The sequence below is a fragment of the Paramisgurnus dabryanus genome, chromosome 16 (assembly GCF_030506205.2).
Source record: "Paramisgurnus dabryanus chromosome 16, PD_genome_1.1, whole genome shotgun sequence".
In the NCBI taxonomy this organism is placed as follows: domain Eukaryota; kingdom Metazoa; phylum Chordata; class Actinopteri; order Cypriniformes; family Cobitidae; genus Paramisgurnus; species Paramisgurnus dabryanus.
In genome coordinates this window covers 35,127,895-35,149,930 of record NC_133352.1, presented here as the reverse complement: position 1 = coordinate 35,149,930, position 22,036 = coordinate 35,127,895, and the positions used below count along the sequence as shown (strand labels likewise).

General features: G+C 40.4%; 1 protein-coding gene across 1 annotated transcript in view; it reads right to left on the bottom strand.

The window, feature by feature from the left end:
* The window catches only part of cdhr2 (cadherin related family member 2), a 40,256-nt gene that overhangs the window by 5,874 nt on the left and 12,346 nt on the right, over positions 1-22,036 (bottom strand). The window contains exons 14-27 of the mRNA XM_065242167.2: positions 18,668-18,826; positions 18,517-18,578; positions 17,626-17,869; positions 17,214-17,453; positions 16,481-16,550; positions 13,715-14,302; positions 5,091-5,162; positions 4,902-4,951; positions 4,581-4,738; positions 3,910-4,006; positions 1,841-1,929; positions 1,601-1,666; positions 783-933; positions 524-645 (exon numbers count right to left, since the gene is read on the bottom strand). Of these exons, the coding sequence (XP_065098239.1) occupies positions 524-645; positions 783-933; positions 1,601-1,666; positions 1,841-1,929; positions 3,910-4,006; positions 4,581-4,738; positions 4,902-4,951; positions 5,091-5,162; positions 13,715-14,302; positions 16,481-16,550; positions 17,214-17,453; positions 17,626-17,869; positions 18,517-18,578; positions 18,668-18,826 (2,168 nt within the window). The remainder of the gene's footprint in view (positions 1-523; positions 646-782; positions 934-1,600; positions 1,667-1,840; positions 1,930-3,909; positions 4,007-4,580; positions 4,739-4,901; positions 4,952-5,090; positions 5,163-13,714; positions 14,303-16,480; positions 16,551-17,213; positions 17,454-17,625; positions 17,870-18,516; positions 18,579-18,667; positions 18,827-22,036) is intronic.

The following is a 22,036-nucleotide window of genomic DNA, read 5'->3' as shown; positions in this document are numbered from 1 at the left end:
AAATTTTTATTAGTAGCATATAAATGCATTTTTGTTTGATGCCTAATTTTATTTGTCCAAAAAATTATTTTGAATTTATACAATATTAGGAGAACCCCCAGTAATATCACCATGGACCCCCAAGGGGCCATGGACCCCCTGTTGAAGACACAAGGTAAAAAGTTACCGATCAGTGAAAAATGTACTGCGTTTTTCTCCTCAACTCTCCATGTAAAACATTAGTAAAAAAACATTCCTCAAATTGAGCCATCAACATTTAAATATTAACACAATAATGTCCTCTCAGATTGACAGAAAAAAAGACGAGATTGTATATATTATAAATAATATTAAATACATTATTATTGTTTAAGAAATTATTTATAGTTGGTTGGTATATTTGCTCTATTGGCAGATGATGCTAAAATTTTATGGTAGTCATTCGATATAAGCTACCAACATCACCATGAAATAGAACTAGAAGCCCAACAAAATGCAAATGTTCAACTAGTATGTGTTTAAAATGTAAGTGAATAGATCTTACTTTCTTCTGATGCACACTAGAGAGGTGGTTGTCACGATCGCAATGATTCCCAGAGCTGCCACCAATCCAATCATGATGAAGACTTCAGTCTTCATCTTTTTCCCACCATCAGTGGTTGTTGACTGTTGTGGAAACCAAAAAGTGACTCGTAAAACACAAAGAAATGAATGTGTTGAACCGAATAAATACAAACATTTTGGAAATGAATAATTCATTAAGTGTTTTGAGAAGGTAAAGCAACTGTGAGTTAAAAACGTACAATGCCGGTGAATCCTAACTGAACCAAAATCATTCCATACTCCATATAAACCTCCTCTGAATTCAAAATTTGGTTCACTTCAGCGTAGTCAAGAGCTGAACCGTTGGGGAACACAAAATACGCTTCCAGAACAGTCACGTCTTCAGCAGCACTGCCAATGATATAACATTATTAAAAAGTGTAAAACATATGAAAGAGACACAACCATCTTTTAAAGTTGGAAAGAAACCCCACAAACAAAACAGTAACATCAGTCATGTTTAAAAAGTCTTTGTTGAACCTTAAAAAGATTTCTAGCTTGTTAAAAGATGTATTTTGATTTATGTTATGTTAAAGTCTCATATAGGTCATAGGTAATTTCAACCTTCAGTCAATATTAAAGATATCAAGGTTATATTTTCACTGAATGTTTTTTACATTATGTAGGATGAGTTTATGTAGAAAACTATAAATCCCAAAATGTGACTTAAGCTGGGATTTTACAGACTGCATGGGAACTTAAAGTTTAGTACGATGAGATTGATGTGAGAATAGAAGATGAAACTATGATATACACGCCACCTACTGGATCATACAACTTATAACATTGGATAATCATATTATGATATTAAGCTTATTATTATTTTTTATATTAGTTTGGCTTCTTTTATGTATGTTAACATTTAAAACAATGGTGAAACATAAAAAAGTAAAAACCAACAAGTAAAAGAAAAAAGTTTTAAAGTAGCCCTTATCCATTGTGGTAGCCCTTGCTCATAAAAAGGTTTGGGAGACCCCTGATGTGTACAGCATGTGGCTATATTTTTAATGATCCTTACCGTTGAGTTTTTTCCAACTCTACATTAAAGATGTGAACTGATGCTTTTGTAGCAGATGTCAGAATCCTGTAATAGACATGTCATGTTTTATTTTTAAACATTTATCTTAAGGTGAAAGCATGCTGTCTTGGATTTCAAAGCAGTATGAGAAAATATCAGTGTGTATACTATGTGCCTAACTGCTTGGTCTTCAGACAAAGCAGCTTAGTGTGTGTTTAAAATCAACTATAAAAGTCTTACTCTCTGATACGTGGCAAATTCTCATTCACTACAGACACGGGTGACTTAAATCTGAGACTCACTTTGTAGGATGAGTCAACAGTGAGAAGCTGTAAAACAATCGAATAACAACATGCATGTAAACAAATACAGTAAATCAATGAAGAAATGGTGAAGAAGTGTGAACTCTTAGGCCCTGTTTACATTAGAGCATTTGCGTTTTAAAACGGCAATTTAAAATGAAACCGATCCTCGTTTATACTGGCATTTTAAACGCATGAAACATGACCAATCACGTAACTGGGCATGCGCTTAAAGTGTAAAATAACTTATTACTCTAATAATTGCTTACCTTTGCGCATTTCTGCAGCCTAGGGGTGTGCGATATTGACAAAAATTCATACCTGGATCCTTTGCCGGCAACTACAACAGACACTATTTTTGAACCTATAAAAATGTGTTTGGGAAAGTCTTATATTGTTCTAGCTCCCCACTACAACATCTTAATATGATTAATTGGTTAATGTTGATGTTTTAAACCAAACAGAAAGGTCTTTATGATTTTAAAAGGAAGCATTCAAGTGAACAGTACTGTAGTGAACTTGAAGCAGAAAAAAAAATTTCAGCAAATGCAAACTTCAATCAAACATAATAAGAGGTGAAGTATAGCTTTAGCCTACAGAAATGCTTTGCTTTAATGTAGAAAGTTCCTCTTCAGACATTTCACGCTGTTATATTTATAATAGTTCATTGTTCGCAGTTCATATTCATGATCTTATAGTCACACTGTAAAAAAATTCCGTAGAAATTTCAGCTGGGTTGCCGGTAACTTTTAGATTTACATTTATGTTTTTTACTGGCAACATTTTGTTCAAAGTTAAATGAACATTAAACATTTACAAGTCTTTATCTTTACAGAGTAAAACAAAAAAACAGCATCAAGGAAAACATTCTGGGAAACAAAATCTGAAGCAAAAAAGAGAAAAAGGTTGATGATGATTTCTGGTTCCCAGAATGCTTTGCATGAGGCTGTTATTGTATAGTTTTATTCTGTAAAGATAAAGACTTGTTAATATTTCAAATGTATTTAACTTTGAACGAACTCAAACTGCCAGTAAATAACATAAATTTAAATCTACGGTAAATTACCGGCAACCCAGCTGCAATTACATTGTAATTTCTATGGAATTTTTTTACAGTGCATTTGAAAATTTTCGTACGGAACTGACTGTATTTTTCAGAAAAACACCAAATAACTTATCTTCCTTTTACCTGTCGTTGTTCAGTGCGTGAGTGTGTTCCCTCGCATGCATTCTCCGACAAAAAAACGTGGCCGGCTAAAGTATTAAAAATGAATATGACGTTAATTTTTAAAAGTGTGCGAGGTCCGTGCACGTCCTCTGCCAGCAACACAGAAATAGCAAAAAGCGCAATCGGCTAAACGAGCATTAAATATTAATATGAATTGATTTTATTGTTTTTACTCATTTATATTCACTTAACGTATTAACAACACATTGATTAAAATTAAGAGACAAATTATATGAAACGAAATTCATTTTAAAGTAGCAAACAAAACTTAAATTAAACTCGAAAATTATGTCTGACCCGGTACAATTCTCCCTCCATATTGGCCTTTACAACGCCCTATATGGCGTTTAAAATAACAGTCTATCTTTTGTAATAAGCTAACTTAAAAAAAGACAAAACATAAACAACATTACAACAATATTCAAACCCAACAATACTCAACATAAATATAAAACAGACATTATCTATAAGGATACTTGTTAAAACAATCTGATATAGCGTTTATAAACGCTGGTTGGTAGATGTTTACTATTTTTGGCAAAACCTCCGTTGCAAACCTCCATTTACCTGAATAAAAATAATTTTTACTTTAAAAATGATGCGCCGTCACGTTAACATCAGCTGCTCGTTTACATAAGACTCCGTCTACGTTCATTTACACTGCAGCGCAATGTTTTATGAGGGTCGAAAACGGTGGCATGCGTAGTGTAAAAGTAATCATTTTAAAAGGTAAACGCATTAATGTAAACATAGCCTTAGATGCAATATTGAGGTCTTACCTCAAGCACAGAAGTGGAACAGAGACCATCAGGGTTACAGGCCTCAACTTCCACCATGAACTTGCCTTTCTGAGCAGTGTCCATCTTTTTCTGTGAGCTGAACATTTTCAAAAACACATGTTTGAATCACATCACTGACATTTGTTGATTTTACACCGTCTATGATAATTCACAAACGTCCTGGAGTAGCTTGCCCATGAATGTAACTAGGAGCACTGTGGTGTAATGTTACTAAACTCATTTCATATTTAATGATATCTTTAAACCAGTATGATATGACAGTCTATCATTTAAGCCAATACGGATGAATGATTTTTATGACATCATTCTGCATTTCAGCTTCCTATCAGATTCCTGGCTGTGAGGTAAACTAAACATTATTGGCTACTCAAAAAATGTCCCACCCTAACTTCAGTGGGTCTTTAAGTGATCATATTTTTTGAAAAGGCTGCAATTTTCAGTAAATTTTCTGTGTATTTACATCTGCGATGTGCATTTATGATCCTTTCTTGTGATGCAACTTGATGCAGTGACATTGTTGTAGACAGTAACCTGTTGCCTCAAACAGTTGCATTTCTCTTTATACTTTTACATTTTATTTTCAAACTTAAACACATTTTTAAACAGACCTAATCTGTTTTTGTGTGAAACATATTGTGTTATCATCTCACCGTATATCTGCAGAGAACTTTCCTTCAGCATCTTGCTGAGCTTCAGTGTCAGCGTAAAAAATCACATCTTGAATGACAATCCCTTCAGCACTGATAAAATTAACCTTATGAACTTTAAACTCTGTTTTTTTGTTCTCTCCTGTGTCTCTGTCTTCGGCCTTAAAAAGAAGCAAACAATAAGTCAATAAGTAAAATATTTTATAGAGACTCAAAGACTTGCATGCATTGAGACAAGACAGTCAAAATATTTTATATTACGATGCAAAGTCTTATCAATTAAATTGAGTTTACAAATGTCACTAAGTTAGCTGTTATACTCACATAAACTTTGGCGACCGCTGAGTCTTTATCAACTCTTTCAAGTAATACAACTAGACAAAGAAAATAATCTTAAAGATTTTTGCAATTGTGTAAGTGTAAACATTATTTTGTCTGTATAAAAACTTCATAGCAAATATTTTTTTTAAAAACATTTCCAGGTATTTAACACCAAAATATCTCCCAAATTACCATAGAAATCCTGCACTGTAAAGAACTCTGGGGTATTGTCATTGATATCCTCAATAATAATAGTCACAATCCCTGCAAAAAGGTAAAACATATTTAAAACACTTTAATACACAGTAAAATGGATGTCATTTCTCTTCTGAGTGCTTGACACTAACTGAATTTCCATTAAGGTTTGCACAAAACTTTAGCGTTATTTTCTAAATGTCGACAAAAAACTTTTGAGAAATGACGCAATTTCCATTAATTGGTGTTATGTGACTTAAATGTAATTAATAGCTTTGTCCCAATTAGGGATGCATAACGATTAATCGCGATTAATCTATAGCAGAATAAAAGTTTTTGTTTACAAAAACATACGTGTGTGTGTGAACTGTGTATAATAACTTTGTGTAGGTAAATGCGCACACATGCATGTATATATTTAATAAATGTTTACATGTGTATATACATTTGTATATTTATGTATAATTTATATTTTATATAAATAAAAAGTACTTAATATATAAATATATATTTTTTTTCTTAAAATGATACATGCATGTGTGCACATTTATATATAATTAATTATTATACACAGTTCACACACATATATGATTTAAACAAAAACTTTTATTTTGCTATAGATTAATCGCGATTATTCGTTATGCATCCCTAGTCCCAATTCGACGGCTGTGTCTTTCGAAGGACGCATCTTTAAAAGCGAGTACTTGTTCTTTGGAGGTTGCAGCCTCTGAAGTCTGTGAAGAGAACGTCTCGGTTACGGATGTAACCCTCGTTCCCTGAAGGAGGGAACGGAGACGTCACGTCGTGACCGACGAATTGGGAACTCGCTTAGAGAGACCAATCTGCTTCGAATACTACTAAAACGCCAATGAACTTGGCATTGAGATATTTGCATAATGCTGGCGCCGCCCCGCCAGGTGCGTATATAAGCAGCAGGTGCAAATAAGGAAATTAGCTTCTTTTTCGCTGAGAAAGCCGGAAAGTGTGACCGGCCGTAACAGCAGGTGGCAGCACCTGTGGCGACGGGACGTGACGTCTCCGTTCCCTCCTTCAGGGAACGAGGGTTACATCCGTAACCGAGACGTTCCCTTTCAGTCGGTCACTACGACGTCACGTCGTGACCGACGAATTGGGAATCCCTACCAAAACGCCACTAGGGGCTGACCTCTTCCAGTGTCTGCGTAAAGCCCTCCGGTTCCACTTAAGGATAAGGAGAATTAGGTTTTAAGGCAGAAGGCCGGGCACTAGATGTTCCTTTAACCCCACAGAAGTGCCAGCGACTGGGAAGCGCCCTACCTGAGCGGGATAGGAACGCTGCGGAAGCCACCACCCGTCTTAAGGGTTAATGGTGGGCGAAGTCAACCGTAGTTGAGGTAAAATGACAGCCGTGGCTGTGTAAGCAAAGCAGTGCTCTGCTAAGGGAAACGTGGGCTAGTAGGATTAACCCCACGGAAAATACTCACAAAGGAACCCGGTGGGACACAATGTGGAGCCCGAGCCAACACGTAGGTTCGCGAGGATGCAGCTAGTGAAGGCTGACAGCCAATGCTCCGCAACAAAGGCTGCCAAGGCAGCGGAGGAAGAACAATTCAAACCATTACGCATTTTTGTTCTGAAGGCCTTCCATACTGACACAGTTATGAAGCATCAGATGGAGGCTGCAAGCCGACCTGTGAGACTGTTCTCCGTGCTCCCCCTGGTGAGGAAAGAACACGAGAGGATACAGGCTCAATACGAACACTGTAAAATCTAATGAACGTATTAGGTGTCGCCCAACCAGCAGCTCTACAGATGTCTGTTAGCGAGGAACCACGAGCTAGAGCCCAAGATGAGGCAACGCTCCGTGTGGAGTGCGCTCTCAAATTAAAGGGGCAAGGAATACCCTGAAGATTATAAGCCAGGGCGATAGTATCAACTATCCAATGAGACACCCTCTGCTTAGTGACAGCTTTCCCTTTCTGCTGGCCACCATAACAAACAAAGAGCTGGTCTGAGGTCCTGAGGCTTTGCGTGCGATCCACGTAGAGTCGCAGTGCGCGTACGGGGCACAACAAAGCCACGGTTGGGTCTGCGTCCTCCGGAGGCAGCGCTTGCAAGCTCACCACTTGGTCTCTGAAAGGAGTCGTGGGAACTTTGGGCACGTAGCCTGGTCTGGGCCTCAATGTTACGCTTGAGGCAGCAGGACCAAACTGAAGGCACGAGTCGTCAACAGAGAATGCATGTAAATCCCCTACTCTCTTCATTGAGGCCAAAGCTAGCAGGGTCAGAGCTTTCATTGATAAAAGCTTCAGACTCACAGACTGCAAAGGCTCGAACGGGGGGGCCTGAAGGGCTTTCAGCACCATGGACAGGTCCCAGGGAGGAATAGAAGGAGGGCGCGAGGGGTTTAGCCTACGAGCGCCTCTTAGAAATCTAACAACCAAATCATGCTGGCCAACTGTTCTGCCGTTAATAAGTGAGTGATGAGCAGAAATAGCAGCGATATCAACTTTAATGGTGGAGGGTGACAGCCTACCGTCTAACCTATGTTGAAGATATAAAAGCACGGTGTTAATAGGGCATTCTCTGGGGTCCTCGCGTTGCGAAGAGCACCAGGTGACGAAAAGGTTCCATTTAAACGCGTAAGCCCGTCTCGTAGACGGAGCTCGTGCCGCGTTGATTGTGTTAGATACCGCTTGTGGTAAATCACTTAAACCTTGCGCGCGCTCAACGACCACACATGGAGATCCCACAGGTCGGGGCGCGGGTGCCATAATGTGCCCCCTCCTTGAGAAAGAAGGTCCTTCCTCAGGGGAATCCGCCAGGGAGGGGCTGTCGCGAGGAGCATTAACTCTGGAAACCAATTCTTGCTCGTCCAATATGGGGCGATCAGTAAAAGGTTCTCCTCGTCCTGCCTGACCTTGCACAGTGTCTGTGCGATTAAGCTCACTGGGGGGAATGCGTATTTGCGCATCCCCCGAGGCCAGCTGTGTGCCAATGCGTCCACGCCGAGGCTGCCCTCGGTTAGTGAATAAAACAGGCGACAGTGGGTATCGTCCGGCGACGCAAACAGATCTATCTGCGCACGACCGAACTTCTTCCAAATTAGCTGGACCGTCTGGGGGTGGAGTCGCCATTCGCCGGGGCGCGCAGCTCGAGAAAGCGCGTCCGCTGCTGTATTGAGCGAGCCCGGAATGTGAATGGCACGAAGGGACCTCAGATGCTTCTGACTCCAAAGGAGGAGATGACGAGCGAGATGCGACAGGTGACGGGAGCGCAAACCGCCTTGACGGTTGATATACGCAACGGTCGCAGTGTTGTCGGTGCGTACTAGTACATCCTTCCCTCGCAGCTCCGTAGCGAAGCGTACGAGTCCCAGATATACTGCCCACAACTCTCGGCAATTGATATGCCAGTGCAACTGGGGTGCTGTCCACACCCCTGAAGCCGTAAGCTCGTCGTACGTGGCACCCCAGCCCGTGTCGGACGCATCTGTGTGTACAACAGCATGCTGAGCGATCTGTCTCATGGACACACCGGACCTGAGAAACGCGGGGTCCGACCGCGGGGGGAATGTTAGGCGACACGCAGGTGTAATGGTTACACGATGGATGCCGGCGCGCCACGCTCTCCTCGGGACTCGATCGTGAAGCCAACGCTGAAGCGGTCTCATATGGAGCAGTCCGAGCGGTGTCACGGCCGCTGCTGCAGCCATATGCCCCAGGAGCTTCTGAAATTGTTTCAGCGGGACCGCATTCTTCCCTCGGAATGAACCGAGGCAAGTCAGAATTGACTGGACGCGCTCTTCTGTCAAACGCGCCGATAAATCGATCGAGTCCAGTTCCATCCCGAGAAAAGAGATCCTCTGCGTGGGGCAGAGTTTGCTCTTTTCCCAGTTGACCCGAAGACCCAAACGGGCGAGATGCCGAAGCGTTAAATCTCTGTGCTCGCACAGCGTCCGTCGAGAATGCGCTATTATAAGCCAATCGTCGAGGTAAGCCAATATGCGAACGCCACTCTCTCTGAGGGGTTTTAACGCCGCCTCCACTACTTTCGTGAACACACGGGGAGAGAGGGATAGCCCGAACGGTAAAACTTTGTACTGGTATGCCCGTCCCTCGAACGCAAACCGGAGAAACGGTCTGTGACGAGGGATTATGGACACATGAAAGTACGCGTCTTTCAGGTCTATTGCCGCAAACCAATCTTGGGGGCGAATTGAATTGAATATTTGCTTCGGTGTTATCATCCTGAAGGACCTCTTCTGCAGAGATTTGTTCAGAACGCGCAAATCCAAGATCGGTCGCAACCCGCCGCCTTTTTTGGGTACTATAAAATACGGGCTGTAGAAGCCCGATCTCATCTCGGTTGGAGGGACCGGCTCGATCGCGTCCTTCGCCAACAGGACTTCGACCTCTGCACGCAGTACGTGTGCATCGGACGCTTTCACCGTGGTGAAACGAATGCCCGAGAATTTGGGTGTGTGCCGGATGAATTGAATTTCGTAACCGAGGCGAACAGTGCGTAAAACCCAACGAGACGGGCTGGGAAGCTGAAGCCACGCCCCCAGGGACCGTACGAGGGGAATTAACGGCACTGTCGGGGTACCCGCGGTGGGGCGGCTGAGCGGGACAGGTGGTACTGCCGGTACGTCTGCTGAGACAGCATAAGTATCTACAGTATGTGTGTGTGTGACACTGACCTGAGCCCGCTGAGGGTGACGGTCGTCTGGTCTCCTCAGCGGAGAGCACAGACTCCGAGGAGGGTGCTGGTGGTCCCGTCTCTTCAGCGGAGAGCTGGAACTCCTCAGAACACCCGCTGGCGATAGAGGAGAGGGAGGAAGAGCATGTGAATGCCCGCTCACATCTCTCTCGATCCTCTGAAGACCTGGAGAAGGAATAGGAATGCACTCTTTTTGTGGTTTTGTGGGTGCCGGCTGAGAAGCCGGCGGAACAGAAACAAAAGGAAACCAAAGATTCTCCACCCGGCCCTCTACCGGTGGAGGGAGCGATGCCATCACCGTCTCCCGTAGAGTGATCCCATCCAAATCCAGGTCGCCCGTCTCAGGGCCGCTTCGTCTTCCGTTTACCACGGGAAGCGGGTGGGGCGGGCGGGGCGGGCTGTCGACGGCTGTTCCCCCTCCGTGGCCTGGAAGATGTTCTAGTGGGGGGGGCGGAGGCAGCCGCCGCAGGGCGCCCTCGGCGAGGAGCAGACGGGCCCGCCGGCGCTGGAGGGCGAGATGCAGGTCGCTTGCGCCGGGGCATGATCTGTGCGATCGCCTCTGTCTGCTTCTGGGCGGCGGAGAACTGCTGGGCAAAAGACTCCACCGACTCACCGAAGAGGCCAGCCTGTGACACTGGAGCGTCCAAGAACTTGTTCTTGTCCGCTTCCGACATGTCAGCCAGACATAGCCATAAGTGGCGTTCCTGGACCACCATCGTGGACATGGCACGACCAATCGCCTGCGCTGTCACCTTCGTAGCGCGAAGAGCCAGGTCAGTGGCAGCCCGGAGCTCCGAAAGGACAGGCGAGTCGTGTCCTCCCTCGTGCAGATCCCTCAAGGCCTTGGCTTGGTGAACCTGCAGCAACGCCATTGCGTGCAGGGCTGAGGCCGCCTCTCCACATGCCTGGTGGGCAGCGCCCGTTAAACCGGAGGACTGTCTGCAGGCACGAGAGGGGAGGGTTGGGCGGTCCTTCCAAGAGGGAGCGTGTGCCGGACACAGCTGCATCGCGACAGCACGCTCCACGGGAGGGATCCCCGTATAACCCTTAGCGGCTCCGCTGGTGAGGGAGGTGAGGGGGGAGGGCTGAAACGGCCGTAATCTCATGGAAAACGGCGACTTCCAGGTTCTAGTCAGCTCCTCGTGCACCTCGGGGAAGAAAGGCACCGGTGGAGAGGGTTGTGAAACCCGGGCAGCTCCAAAGAACCAATCATCCAGGCGGGACGGTTCGGGCTGAGGGGGGGGAACCCACTCTAACCCTACGGTCTCCGCCGCTCGAGCGAGCACGGCCACCATCTCTGGATCGAACTCCGGCGTCCCAACCCGACCAGAGGGAGGAAGGGCGTCGGGGTCCACGTCAGGGGGAGGAGGCCCACCCTCGGATGCTGCGGCGTCGGTGGACCCGGAGGGCGGCACGATGGATTCTAGAGACATCGTAGAACACGACGCTGAAGTCTCCATCGGCACATCAACCGGCTGTGGATGAGGAGGCTGAGAGCCTGAGGACGAATCCCCCGCTCGGCTCAGCACAGTGATGCGCAGGTCGTCTTTTGAGAGCTTCACAGCCGCACCGTGGCGGCGTTCAGCACTCGCATGACGAGGGTTGCGTTTTTCCCGGAGGAAAGACAACCGTCTGCGCAAATCCACAAGGGACATGTTCTCGCAGTGAGAACACTTACCCCCAGCGAACGCTGCCTCTGCGTGCTCGATGCCCAAACACGAAAGACAACGCTCGTGACCGTCCTTCGGACCCATGTATTTGCCGCACCCAAGATCGCACGGACGAAAAGCCATCCTGAAAAGGACGCTGATGTCCGGATATACGAGAGAGTGGCTGCCTTTAACAAGGCACAAAGCTCTCTCGTATCACTCTTTTAGGGAAATTCACTCAGATGCTTAGTTGATGAGCGCACAGGAAGGCAACGCACACACTAAACTCAAAACAAAATAAAGATGTAGAGTCGTGGAATTAAGCGAAGCGTCCGCTGTGGTACTGCTAGTCCAACCAACTTCAGCAATCGAATCCCACCAGAGTAGAGTAGCTTCTCAGTAGCAGATACTGCCGGCTTTCGAAGCGATAAAAAGCTAATTTCCTTATTTGCACCTGCTGCTTATATACGCACCTGGCGGGGCGGCGCCAACATTATGCAAATATCTCAATGCCAAGTTCATTGGCGTTTTAGTAGTATTCGAAGCAGATTGGTCTCTCTAAGCGAGTTCCCAATTCGTCGGTCACGACGTGACGTCGTAGTGACCGACTGAAAGGGAACTGACATGAAGCGGTCTAGCCTTCAGAGGATCTATAAGTTGCGTCACCTGCTGTACGCGCCTCGTCTGTCACCATGAAACAGCGGATGTGTTTCTGACGTATTAAAATTATTAATAGTATTATTTATTTAACAAAAAATGACACGTTGATCTAACAGTATATCAAATTAATCAACCTTAGAAAAATATGCGATGTACACAGAATGATATTAATATAAAACATAACTTCTAATACTAAAACAGTGACAAGAAACTTTTTTCTGCTACATACAAACTTTTATTTAATAAAGTTAAAAAAAATATATTTTAAAATATCCAGCTGTTACAGGCACGCAATGAATCTCGGGATAGCCTTGGCTGTGAAGAATACAATTCGTTCTATCCTTAGCAGCGCGGAGAAATATGAACGCATTTTGAAGCTTCATATAAAGCAGCCTTCAAATTTGGATGAACTTAACAGCCTTCAGTTGTGCCGCTGTGATGCATGCAATTGGTCTCCGAATTAGGGCTGTCAATAGATTAATCACGATTAATCACATACAAAATAAAAGTTTTTTTTGCATAATATATGTGTGTGCACTGTGTGTAATTATTTTGTATATAGAAATACACATGCATGCATGAATTTAAGAAAGATTTACATTCATATATTTATTTATTTAGATTTTGATATTTTTATATTATATATATTTGTATGCGATTAATCGCGATTAATCTGTTGACAGCCCTACTCAGAATACGTCCTTTGAAGGTCGCTGCCTTTCGAATTGGACATAGCTTTTATGTCTCATCATTAACTAAATGAAGGTCTCGCAATAAGTAATTCCAAAAACCATGGCAACAGGTACTGCGCTGCGCAGATCGACATGCGGATGACATCAAAATACGGCGAGAGGGACTGGAAAGCATACAGAGTAGTTGAGTCTTAAATCGCTCTCGCTGTATTTTAATGTCATTCGCTTGACAGTTCTTGTGACGCAACATGAAGTCGACCACACATTTCCACAGTTTCCATTGGGCGCATTTTCATTCGCTATTTGAAGGGTAATGAATACGCAGTTAGTTTTCTGTACACAAAGGCTTTGTTTTTTATGGGATGATTAATACATTTAAAAGTTTAAAGGTGACATAGAATGATTGAACGGGGTATTTATCGTTGTTCTGTGATGTGACATGTAGACAAAAATGTTTTTGTTTGGGTCTGTAATGCCTTAGAAGCTTCCTTAAAACCTCTCTTAGATAGCTCTATTAGGGTGGGGGATTTTAAACAAGTGGTTTTGCACTATTTGGCTCCCCCTACTGGCTTAACTTGCAATCTCATTACTGATTGGCTGACTTTGCTGCCACTCAAAAAATATAGCCAATTATTTTAAAGTGGAGGGGCAGTGAGATGCCTGTGATGTCATAAGCATCAGTTTTTCAGATTGGGCTGTTTTCTGGCTGACATTCCTAAAAGAGGAATTTCTATGAGACTGAGATGTTTAGCATGTTTAGCACTTTTTGTATGTTTGTGAATGTGGGTAGACTACCATTATTCAACAAAGACAAGGTAAAAATGGTTTCTTATTATCTGTCCCCTTTAATTTGAATAAATATCTTACAGTAATACGATGAAAATGATTACATTTTAATAGCAGACACAATAGGACTTACCTTCAGTGCTGTCCTGCCCTTTTTCAGTTTTAATATCTATAACCTTGGCTGTCAAGAACGCCTGATTACATTTCTCATAGTCGATCGCTGATTGGGAAGCAGAATTTACTACCACATCTCCATTAGTCTCAACTTTGAACCATTCATCTGGACACGGCTTTCTGGTGCCACCGCATTGACATTCAGCTGAAACAAGTGCATATTCGAGAAAGTGCTTGGTGTCCACATCTGTGCCTACAATTGCGCCCAAAGGTGCTGTCACGGTTGTGTTCTCTTTAACACGCAGCGTCAGGTCAGCTGGAAACACAGGCGGTTCATCGTTCACATCCTCCACCACCACTTGCACTTTGGTCACAGCTTTATTTTGACCCAAGTCTGATGCATCAATAGTAAGAGTGTAGGTCTTGAAGTCACTTTCATAGTCCAGCACAAAGAGAGGATCCACTTTTATATTGCCCTGGTAACCTTCACCGAAGGGCTCGGAAATTATAATGAAACTTTTGAAAGTATTTTCAATGCTAAAGGTGATACGGTTATATACTTCTGTTTGGTCCGCATCGAGAGCCGAGACCGAGCCAACTGATATACCTAAAGAGAGGACAACAGATCAACGCAAGTCTTCGGTATATATTTTATACAGTATAGAGTCACTCTTTAAATGCTTTTTACTGTGATAAAATTCTCTTTAACCCAAAACTCATGTATACACCTTAAAAAGTAAAGGGATAGTTTACCCAGAAATTTAAATTATGATGACAGAATCAACCTTTAGTTGTTACAGACATGTATAAATTTCTTTGTAACGCTAAACACAAAGGAAGATATCAAGCAGTTTATAACCAAACTGTTTCTGAGCACAAATTGACTTTTTGTCATGAGTATTTGTTTTTCTTACTTACTTATTCATTTAGCTGACGCTTTTATCCAAAGCGACTTACAATTGCCATATACATCAGAGGTCGCACGCCTCTGGAGCAACTAGGGGTTAAGTGTCTTGCTCAGGGACACAATGGTGTGTCACAGTGCTCCTATTATTGCTTGATTACAAATATCTTTCTTTTTGTTTTAGGAAGAATTTTTATTTTTGCGTGAACTAGCCCTTTTAAATGACTTGGGTTTCTTATAGGGTTGTAACGGTATACCGGTTTGGCCGGTTGATATTAACTTTTACGATTATCATACCGTAAACATTTACTACGCACATGCAACTTCATTTGGCGTGACTGCTAGACTCCACTCATTCATGTATAGCAGAGAAAATGTCAGAGACTACAAATTCTATCCTCTATCCCCTACCAGAAAAAAGTTAAAATCTACAGTATGGGAATACTTTGGGATACGAAAAAATGAATGCGGGGTCGTCCTTGAAGATAGATATCCAGTTTGCAAGAAATGTGGACGAAGAGGCACTAAAGCCCATTTAAGTGATTTATATTACAGATCAATTGAAGTTGATTATACTAAGGCCATATAATAAAAACTATACATTTCACTCATTATATGATGATATATCCAGAGCAGTTCTGAGAGAATTTAATGAGAATTTTATCATTTTATTTAAAAGAATCAAATTAAAAGAATAAAAAAAGAATAAGAATCAAAGTTTACTTTTTTCGAAAGTGTATTTCCCCCCCAAAAAAAGGTTAATATAATAAACCATATCTTCAACCCAAAACCCTACACTGAAAAAAATGTTATGTTGAATTTACTTAATTTTATTATGACAAGAAGATGCACACAATTAATTTATCTAACTCCAGATATATTTTTTAAGTTGAGTGTACCTATAATTTATCAATTGAGTGTACTTATATTTTATATGTAATTTCAGATTAATTATATTCATAATTATTTTGAGTAGAATTTGCTCAATTTTTTATGTTCAGAACACTAAAATTAATTATGTGCAAACAAATCAATTTAATGGTTTAATTTCTACATACTAAAATTAAGATAATCCAATCGTTTTTTTAATCTCTTATTCTATTTAACTTTTCACATATAACTGCCACATTATGTTGAGCAAGTAAGAAGAGACTCAATAGATCTCAGTACTGGCATAAGCACGGTTTTTGCTTACATCATGATTTTCATCGTGTCACCTATTGTCTATATACAAGCACCACTCTTCTGAATGATGGTAACAACAAAACTTAAAACAGAAACAGAAACTCTTCTAAATCTCAAAGATAATCTAACCTGAAACACTAACAAGTCTTTCTTTTTTGTTAAAAACACAAAAAATAGCGTTTAATTTCAAATTTTACTCTCCAAATGCAGTCCCATGCAAAGCATGCTGGGAAGTACAAGCCCACTGCCTAGTTAGTTATATTTACTTAAATAATTCAAGTAGTTTCAACACATAATTTCCTTCTTACAAATTTGGGTGGATTTTACATAATCCACACTCAATAATTTGTTAATTTAGAATTAACTTAAATTTTTTGTGTTATTTTTACTTTTAGATTTTTTTTATAGAATTTAATAATTTCTTTTAAGTTAAATTTACTAAGGCACAGAATCATTTTTTTCAGTGTATCTGTTTTTTATTAATTTAAGGGTCTTTGTAGCTAATAATAATAATAATAATAATAATAATAATAATAATAATAATTAGTGTTTAATACCGGCAAACCGCGAAACCGTGATAGTTTCTGAGACGATTATCATACCGTGGAAATCTTATACCGTTACAACCCAAACACAGCGGTGATTAAAGGATGAGATTATTTCATTCAGTTCAGGAAAATACAACATGCTACTTGCCTCCTTCATTTTCTCTTACATGAAAGATGTAATCATCATTCAGATATTTTGGAGAATTGTCATTGACATCCTAAATCAAATAGAAATATAACAAATAAGTATATGTATATATGTATAAATGTATGTTTACATGTTTGTGTGCCATTATGTCAATAAATAATAGATACAAAAATGTAAGAACACTCAAGCACCAATGGTAAAAAGTGTAAAAAAAACTCTTTAACTGCAGTTTTTTTTTGAGAACTTCAGTGAAGTTTGCTCTATACTATAACTATGCTTTTAACACTGAAACATGGGTGATTATATAATTGCGGGTAAATTTCATTTCAATTATTAAAATTGGTTATATTTTTAAGTATTTTAACAAATTTGGTACTGATTGTCTTGGATCACAAGATGTTACAGGCCATAACAATAGAACATTTTCTGTAAAATCAGTCATACACAGTCTCTATCCCTCTCTTTATCACACACATACATGACTGTCAACACTATACCTTTGTAATAGAGTTGACAGTAACAGAATTGACACTGACTAATTCAGACAACAGGAAATCAGGATTTTAAGCTTTTAAAGAAAATGTTTTATTGATATCACCTGTAACATCTTGTGATCAATGACATCGAGTTCCAAATAAAACCCTTTCTACACCAAAATGTAGAAAAAAATAATGATATTGGACACCAAATGAACCTGTAATAATATAATCGCCCATATAAATCAGATTCTCACCGCAATGTTGATGATAACCGTGGCTGATGAGGACAGGGATGGCACGCCCATGTCTGAAGCGATCACTGTCAACTCAATCACACCATTCAGCTTAGGGTCGATGGCCTCGCGGTCCAATAAACCTTTGTTCAGAATCACACCACTGTCCAGGTCGATGGTAAAGTTGCTACTGAAAGATCCTTCTTTAATTTTATATTGGATTTGGCTGTTCGGTGTTTCTGGTTCATCTCCATCTCGAGCCTGTCAAAATAAGTTACAGACAATTATATATTTTTTTAGCATTGTGTGGGATTCTTGAGTGGAATTTGAACCCATGCGTTTTGTTAGTGCCATACTCTAGGAGTAAAACCTTTACGATTATTCTAAAAGCTATTTACACAATCTCAGCAGGCGTCTCAGCCATTTGGTTTACCTGAATTTCAATCCTGAAAGGGTCGTTTTCTTGTACAAAAGTTTCATATTTTTCTCTGTTCATTACTGGTGTCTGATCATTAATGTCTCGAAGGTTGATTTCCACAACAGTGGTACCGGTCTTGCCTTCTGAATCAATGGCCTGTAGGGTTGGTGTGTAGGAACTGGTGGTTTCCCGATCAAGAAGCTTTCCATTTTTTACATAGATAGTTCCATTATTTAGAAAAACGTCAAAGTACTTCAGCCTGGAAAATGAAAGCAAATTTAAGAAATGACAGTACCCAGAAAGAAATAGCCGTCATTTTACTAGTCTAGTTTAACTATAGACCTGATATACTCTGGCTGTGAGTAACCCACTTCTAGCACAAATATGTTGTTTTTGCCTAAATAACTCGTGAGATGTGTGATATTACATTATGTAAGCAAACTCAACAGGGATTTCAACAAGGTGATTGATTTCATTTATTTATTTTATATTATTTATTTTTAGGCTATGGTTAGACTTTATGTACTAAATGTTGACATTGACAGCCCAGATTTTGTTTTGTTTTTTGGCCTAGACTTTTCTAGACCTTTGCGCTGTTTGGTCGGCTATTAGACGTCTTTTAAATGCTAAATTGCTTCCTTGGTAATCTTAATGTCTACTGTCCATACACATCTCTAGCCATCCAATGGAGGGTCTCAGTTTAGCTTACTTATTTAGCAAGAGATTTACTTACTATAGCAGGTCTGGGCATTCTTGTTCTTGGAGGGCCACTGTTCTGCAAAGTTTAGCTCCAACCCAAAAAATGACATTTAGGTGTTTAATAGCTAAACTTTGCAGGACAGAGTCCCTCCAGGACCAGGAATGCCCACCCCTGGACTATAGTGTAGTGAATATTCAACAACATACATGCTGCTTGGCACCAGTTTGTAAGTTATTTTGCCATCATCCAAGGCATCTGCATCTGTTGCCTGTCGGACGAAACACAAAGGAGAATGGGATTTATCATCTTGTCGCATAGGACACATTGAACTGTGCAAAATAAAGACTTTGTACTTACTGTAATGGTAGCTATTATAGTACCGTCTTTACAGTGTTCATCAATAGAGAAATCGTAAAAATCCTTCTCAAATTCAGGGTAGTTTTCGTTTACATCGTTGATGTTAATAGTAACGGAGGCTGTAGAGGTGAAATCTGCATTGGCATCTTTAGCAATAATCTGGGGAGATTCAAAGTGCATGGTATTGAGCATGGTATTCATTTTAAAATCAACCTATGAATGGCTTCCCAGATAGCATGCAAACCATTGAAACAATGTTAAAACAGTTGATTTGTCAATGTTAACTGCATTGAATCAATATCAGGTTTGCGCCATCCATTAATATTGAGATTTCAACAAACCACCATTATTGTGATCAGTGTTTGCTTTAGTTGGGTCCTTGACTCTGGTTAATCACTAAGTTAAATCTTTCTTTTCTTTTTTTAGTGTTTGTGTTTATATAGAAACACACGTGCATTGGAAAGAAAGTTGTCTTTCAAAGTTAAGTTGAAACTGATTGCTTTTTGTCAAGATTATATAAAATTAAGCTGCTTTACATGATTGTATTGAACCATTTTTGACAATTATAATTGTTTTGGTTTGTAAATATACTGTCACAAGACAAACAGAAAAAATGCTGACCCATTCAGACATCATTACTCATCCTACAAATCTCAACAATGGTGACAATCATCAAACAAATTCAAATAAAACGATCAACTGCAATGCATGCTGGGAGTTATAAATTAGTTTAGTACTATGATGATACCCAGCATGCATTGCAGCATGAAGCTTTCTTTTGTTGATCCTCACCATTGATTAGGGGTGTGCCGGTTTCAGAATTGGTGATGACGGTTATGACGTGAGTCAAATGTGACAGTTCGTCACATAACCGTCGGTAGGGGGCGTTTTGCTCGTTTAAATGCTCGTGGATTGACGGGAAAGTGTAATTTTACCATAAAATCATGAATGTGATGCCAAGTGTGTTTTAAACAGTAATAACTTTGAACAATTTAACAGAAAGCAATGAAATATTTAAAAAAAAAAACTGTTGCCAGAAGACTGCGCTGTCACTCTCTGCCCAGCATAAATGAATCCTCTATCTATCATCTATTTTAATAATCTTCAGAGAAACAGATTTGTGCATTGGGCTTTTTATGTCTGTAATTGTGTCTATATCTGTCATTACACGGACCAGAACAGCACGAAAACAATGTGGATTAAAAGCATATTGAAGAGGTTTTGCTCATAAATGCAGGTAAAAGAAAGTAATGTGAACTTGAGATTGTTAATAAACGCAGCCGGTGTAAAAGCACAATGGCCACGCGCAGCAAACGCTCTCCGCAGACGCGCTGCACAGTGCTCACCCGGCGTTTGAATAAACTAGACACTGATTAGCTCTACGTTTCTTTAAAATTAACAGCAAGACAACTAGCAGTGAATGTGCGTTCAAGAGAGTTAGTAGATTAGCACGGGAGAATTTGAACTTGAAAAGCGGAGTGGACTGACGCCTTTCCGCGGTTAAAACAACATTCCTTATCATGGTCATTCATGTTTATTTGATGCTATAAATTAACTAGAAGGAAGAGATGATTTGAAAGGTGAGACTTTGTTTAATATGTTAAATCTCAAAAGTAACTGAAAAGTAACCTGGTTTGTCCTGTATGTGATAGTGATGTTAGGTTCTTGAACGAATCGTTCTTTTGAGCCGGTTCTCAGGAAGTAACCGGTCGAGCCGGTTCACAAATCGAACTGAATCGAACTTTAGTTTTGCGCATAGGTTCTGGGTTGATGACGCAGGACGCACAGCCGAAATAGCACGTCGAACTAAAAAAGAACCAAACGAAGTAGGTCGATGATTGCCGAGGCGAGGATTGCCGATGATTCTGACGGATGAGTTGCTGACACTGCGTGTGAATCACAGAGGATTTGAACGAGCCTGATATGCGAGGTTTCTTGTTTTATTAGTTTCAATTGATATGCTTGTTTTATTAAAAAGCTTTAGTTTTAGTAGGATTTATTGTGCATGCAAATCATATTGTAGTTGTTTAAGGAAGACCAATGAGTTTAAAAGACAAGTTTATTTATTCTTTATACTTACACATCCGCAATTGTGCACCAGTGTCTTAATCTTATTCAAGTTGTAGGCTAGTCAAAACTGGTATCTGGCATTTACAATCCGCGATTGAAACTGTGACCACAAACATTACTAACTTGTGAATGAAAGGCAATAAATCAGCTACGCCTTCACAAAAACAACTTTTTATTTGAATGTTTTAATGTGTTGACGCAAACGACTTTATTTGAATGTTTTATTGATACAAGTAATTAGAAAATAAATGCTTAGCAATGTCATTTCTTGATGACGTCAGGAACCGTTGAATCGGCTTTTTGAACCGGTTCAATGAGCCTGACTGTCCGAAAAGAGCCGGTTCGCAGAAATGAATCGGACTTTGCATCACTAGTATGTGAGCGCGTTGTCAGTGTCTGCTCCGCTCTGTATTTTTCACTGCTTGAGAACGTGAGGGGGCGTGTAACACAGACTGTTAACAGTTGTTTTTAATTAGAATTTAAACATTCTTTATGATACAAAATGTTTAAAAAAATATTTTAATAACACGGTTTTGGCGGTTATAGAGTTCTAATGACGGTGTTCAACTATAACCGTCGGTCTCACGGTTATATAATGACCGTCACACCCCTACCATTGATGAGATTCATAGACCGATTCATGATGTCAAAGATAGATTCAGTAGTTTAACTTTTTAAATGTGTTTTTATAATCCTCAAAATAACAGACCTGAAACTATTTTCAACTAGTAGTGTAAAATCCATTTTTTGCATAACTTTAATAGTATTTCATTCATATTATTTAGGTATATCTACAATAATTAAACTACTTGATAACATTAGATCTTTGTTTTCTTTGCAATAGCAGATGTATTTTAAAACGCTGCTTCAACAGCCAAATAAAACTTAACATTAAAACACAAAAGTCAATGACCCAACTAAAGCAAACACTGATCACGATAATGGTGATTTGTTGAAATTTAAATATTTTTTCAATATTAATGGAGGGTGCAAACGTGATATTGATTCAATGGTATTAACCATTGTTTCAATGGTTGCATGCTATCTGGGTTAGTTTTCTGTGCCCATTAAACTGGCATAGAAAAATTATTTTAGTATTAAAAAATGTGGCACACTTCAAACAAAAATAGTTGGTATCTGTGATGTTGCCTTTATCCCAGATCTGATATAGTCCAATTATCATTAAAAAAAAAAAACTAACCCCAACATCACAGGGGTAAAAGTAAATTGTTCAAAAATGTACAAATGTGGTCGTATGTATTCATACGAATTAGCCACCTTGTAAAATATGTACAAACT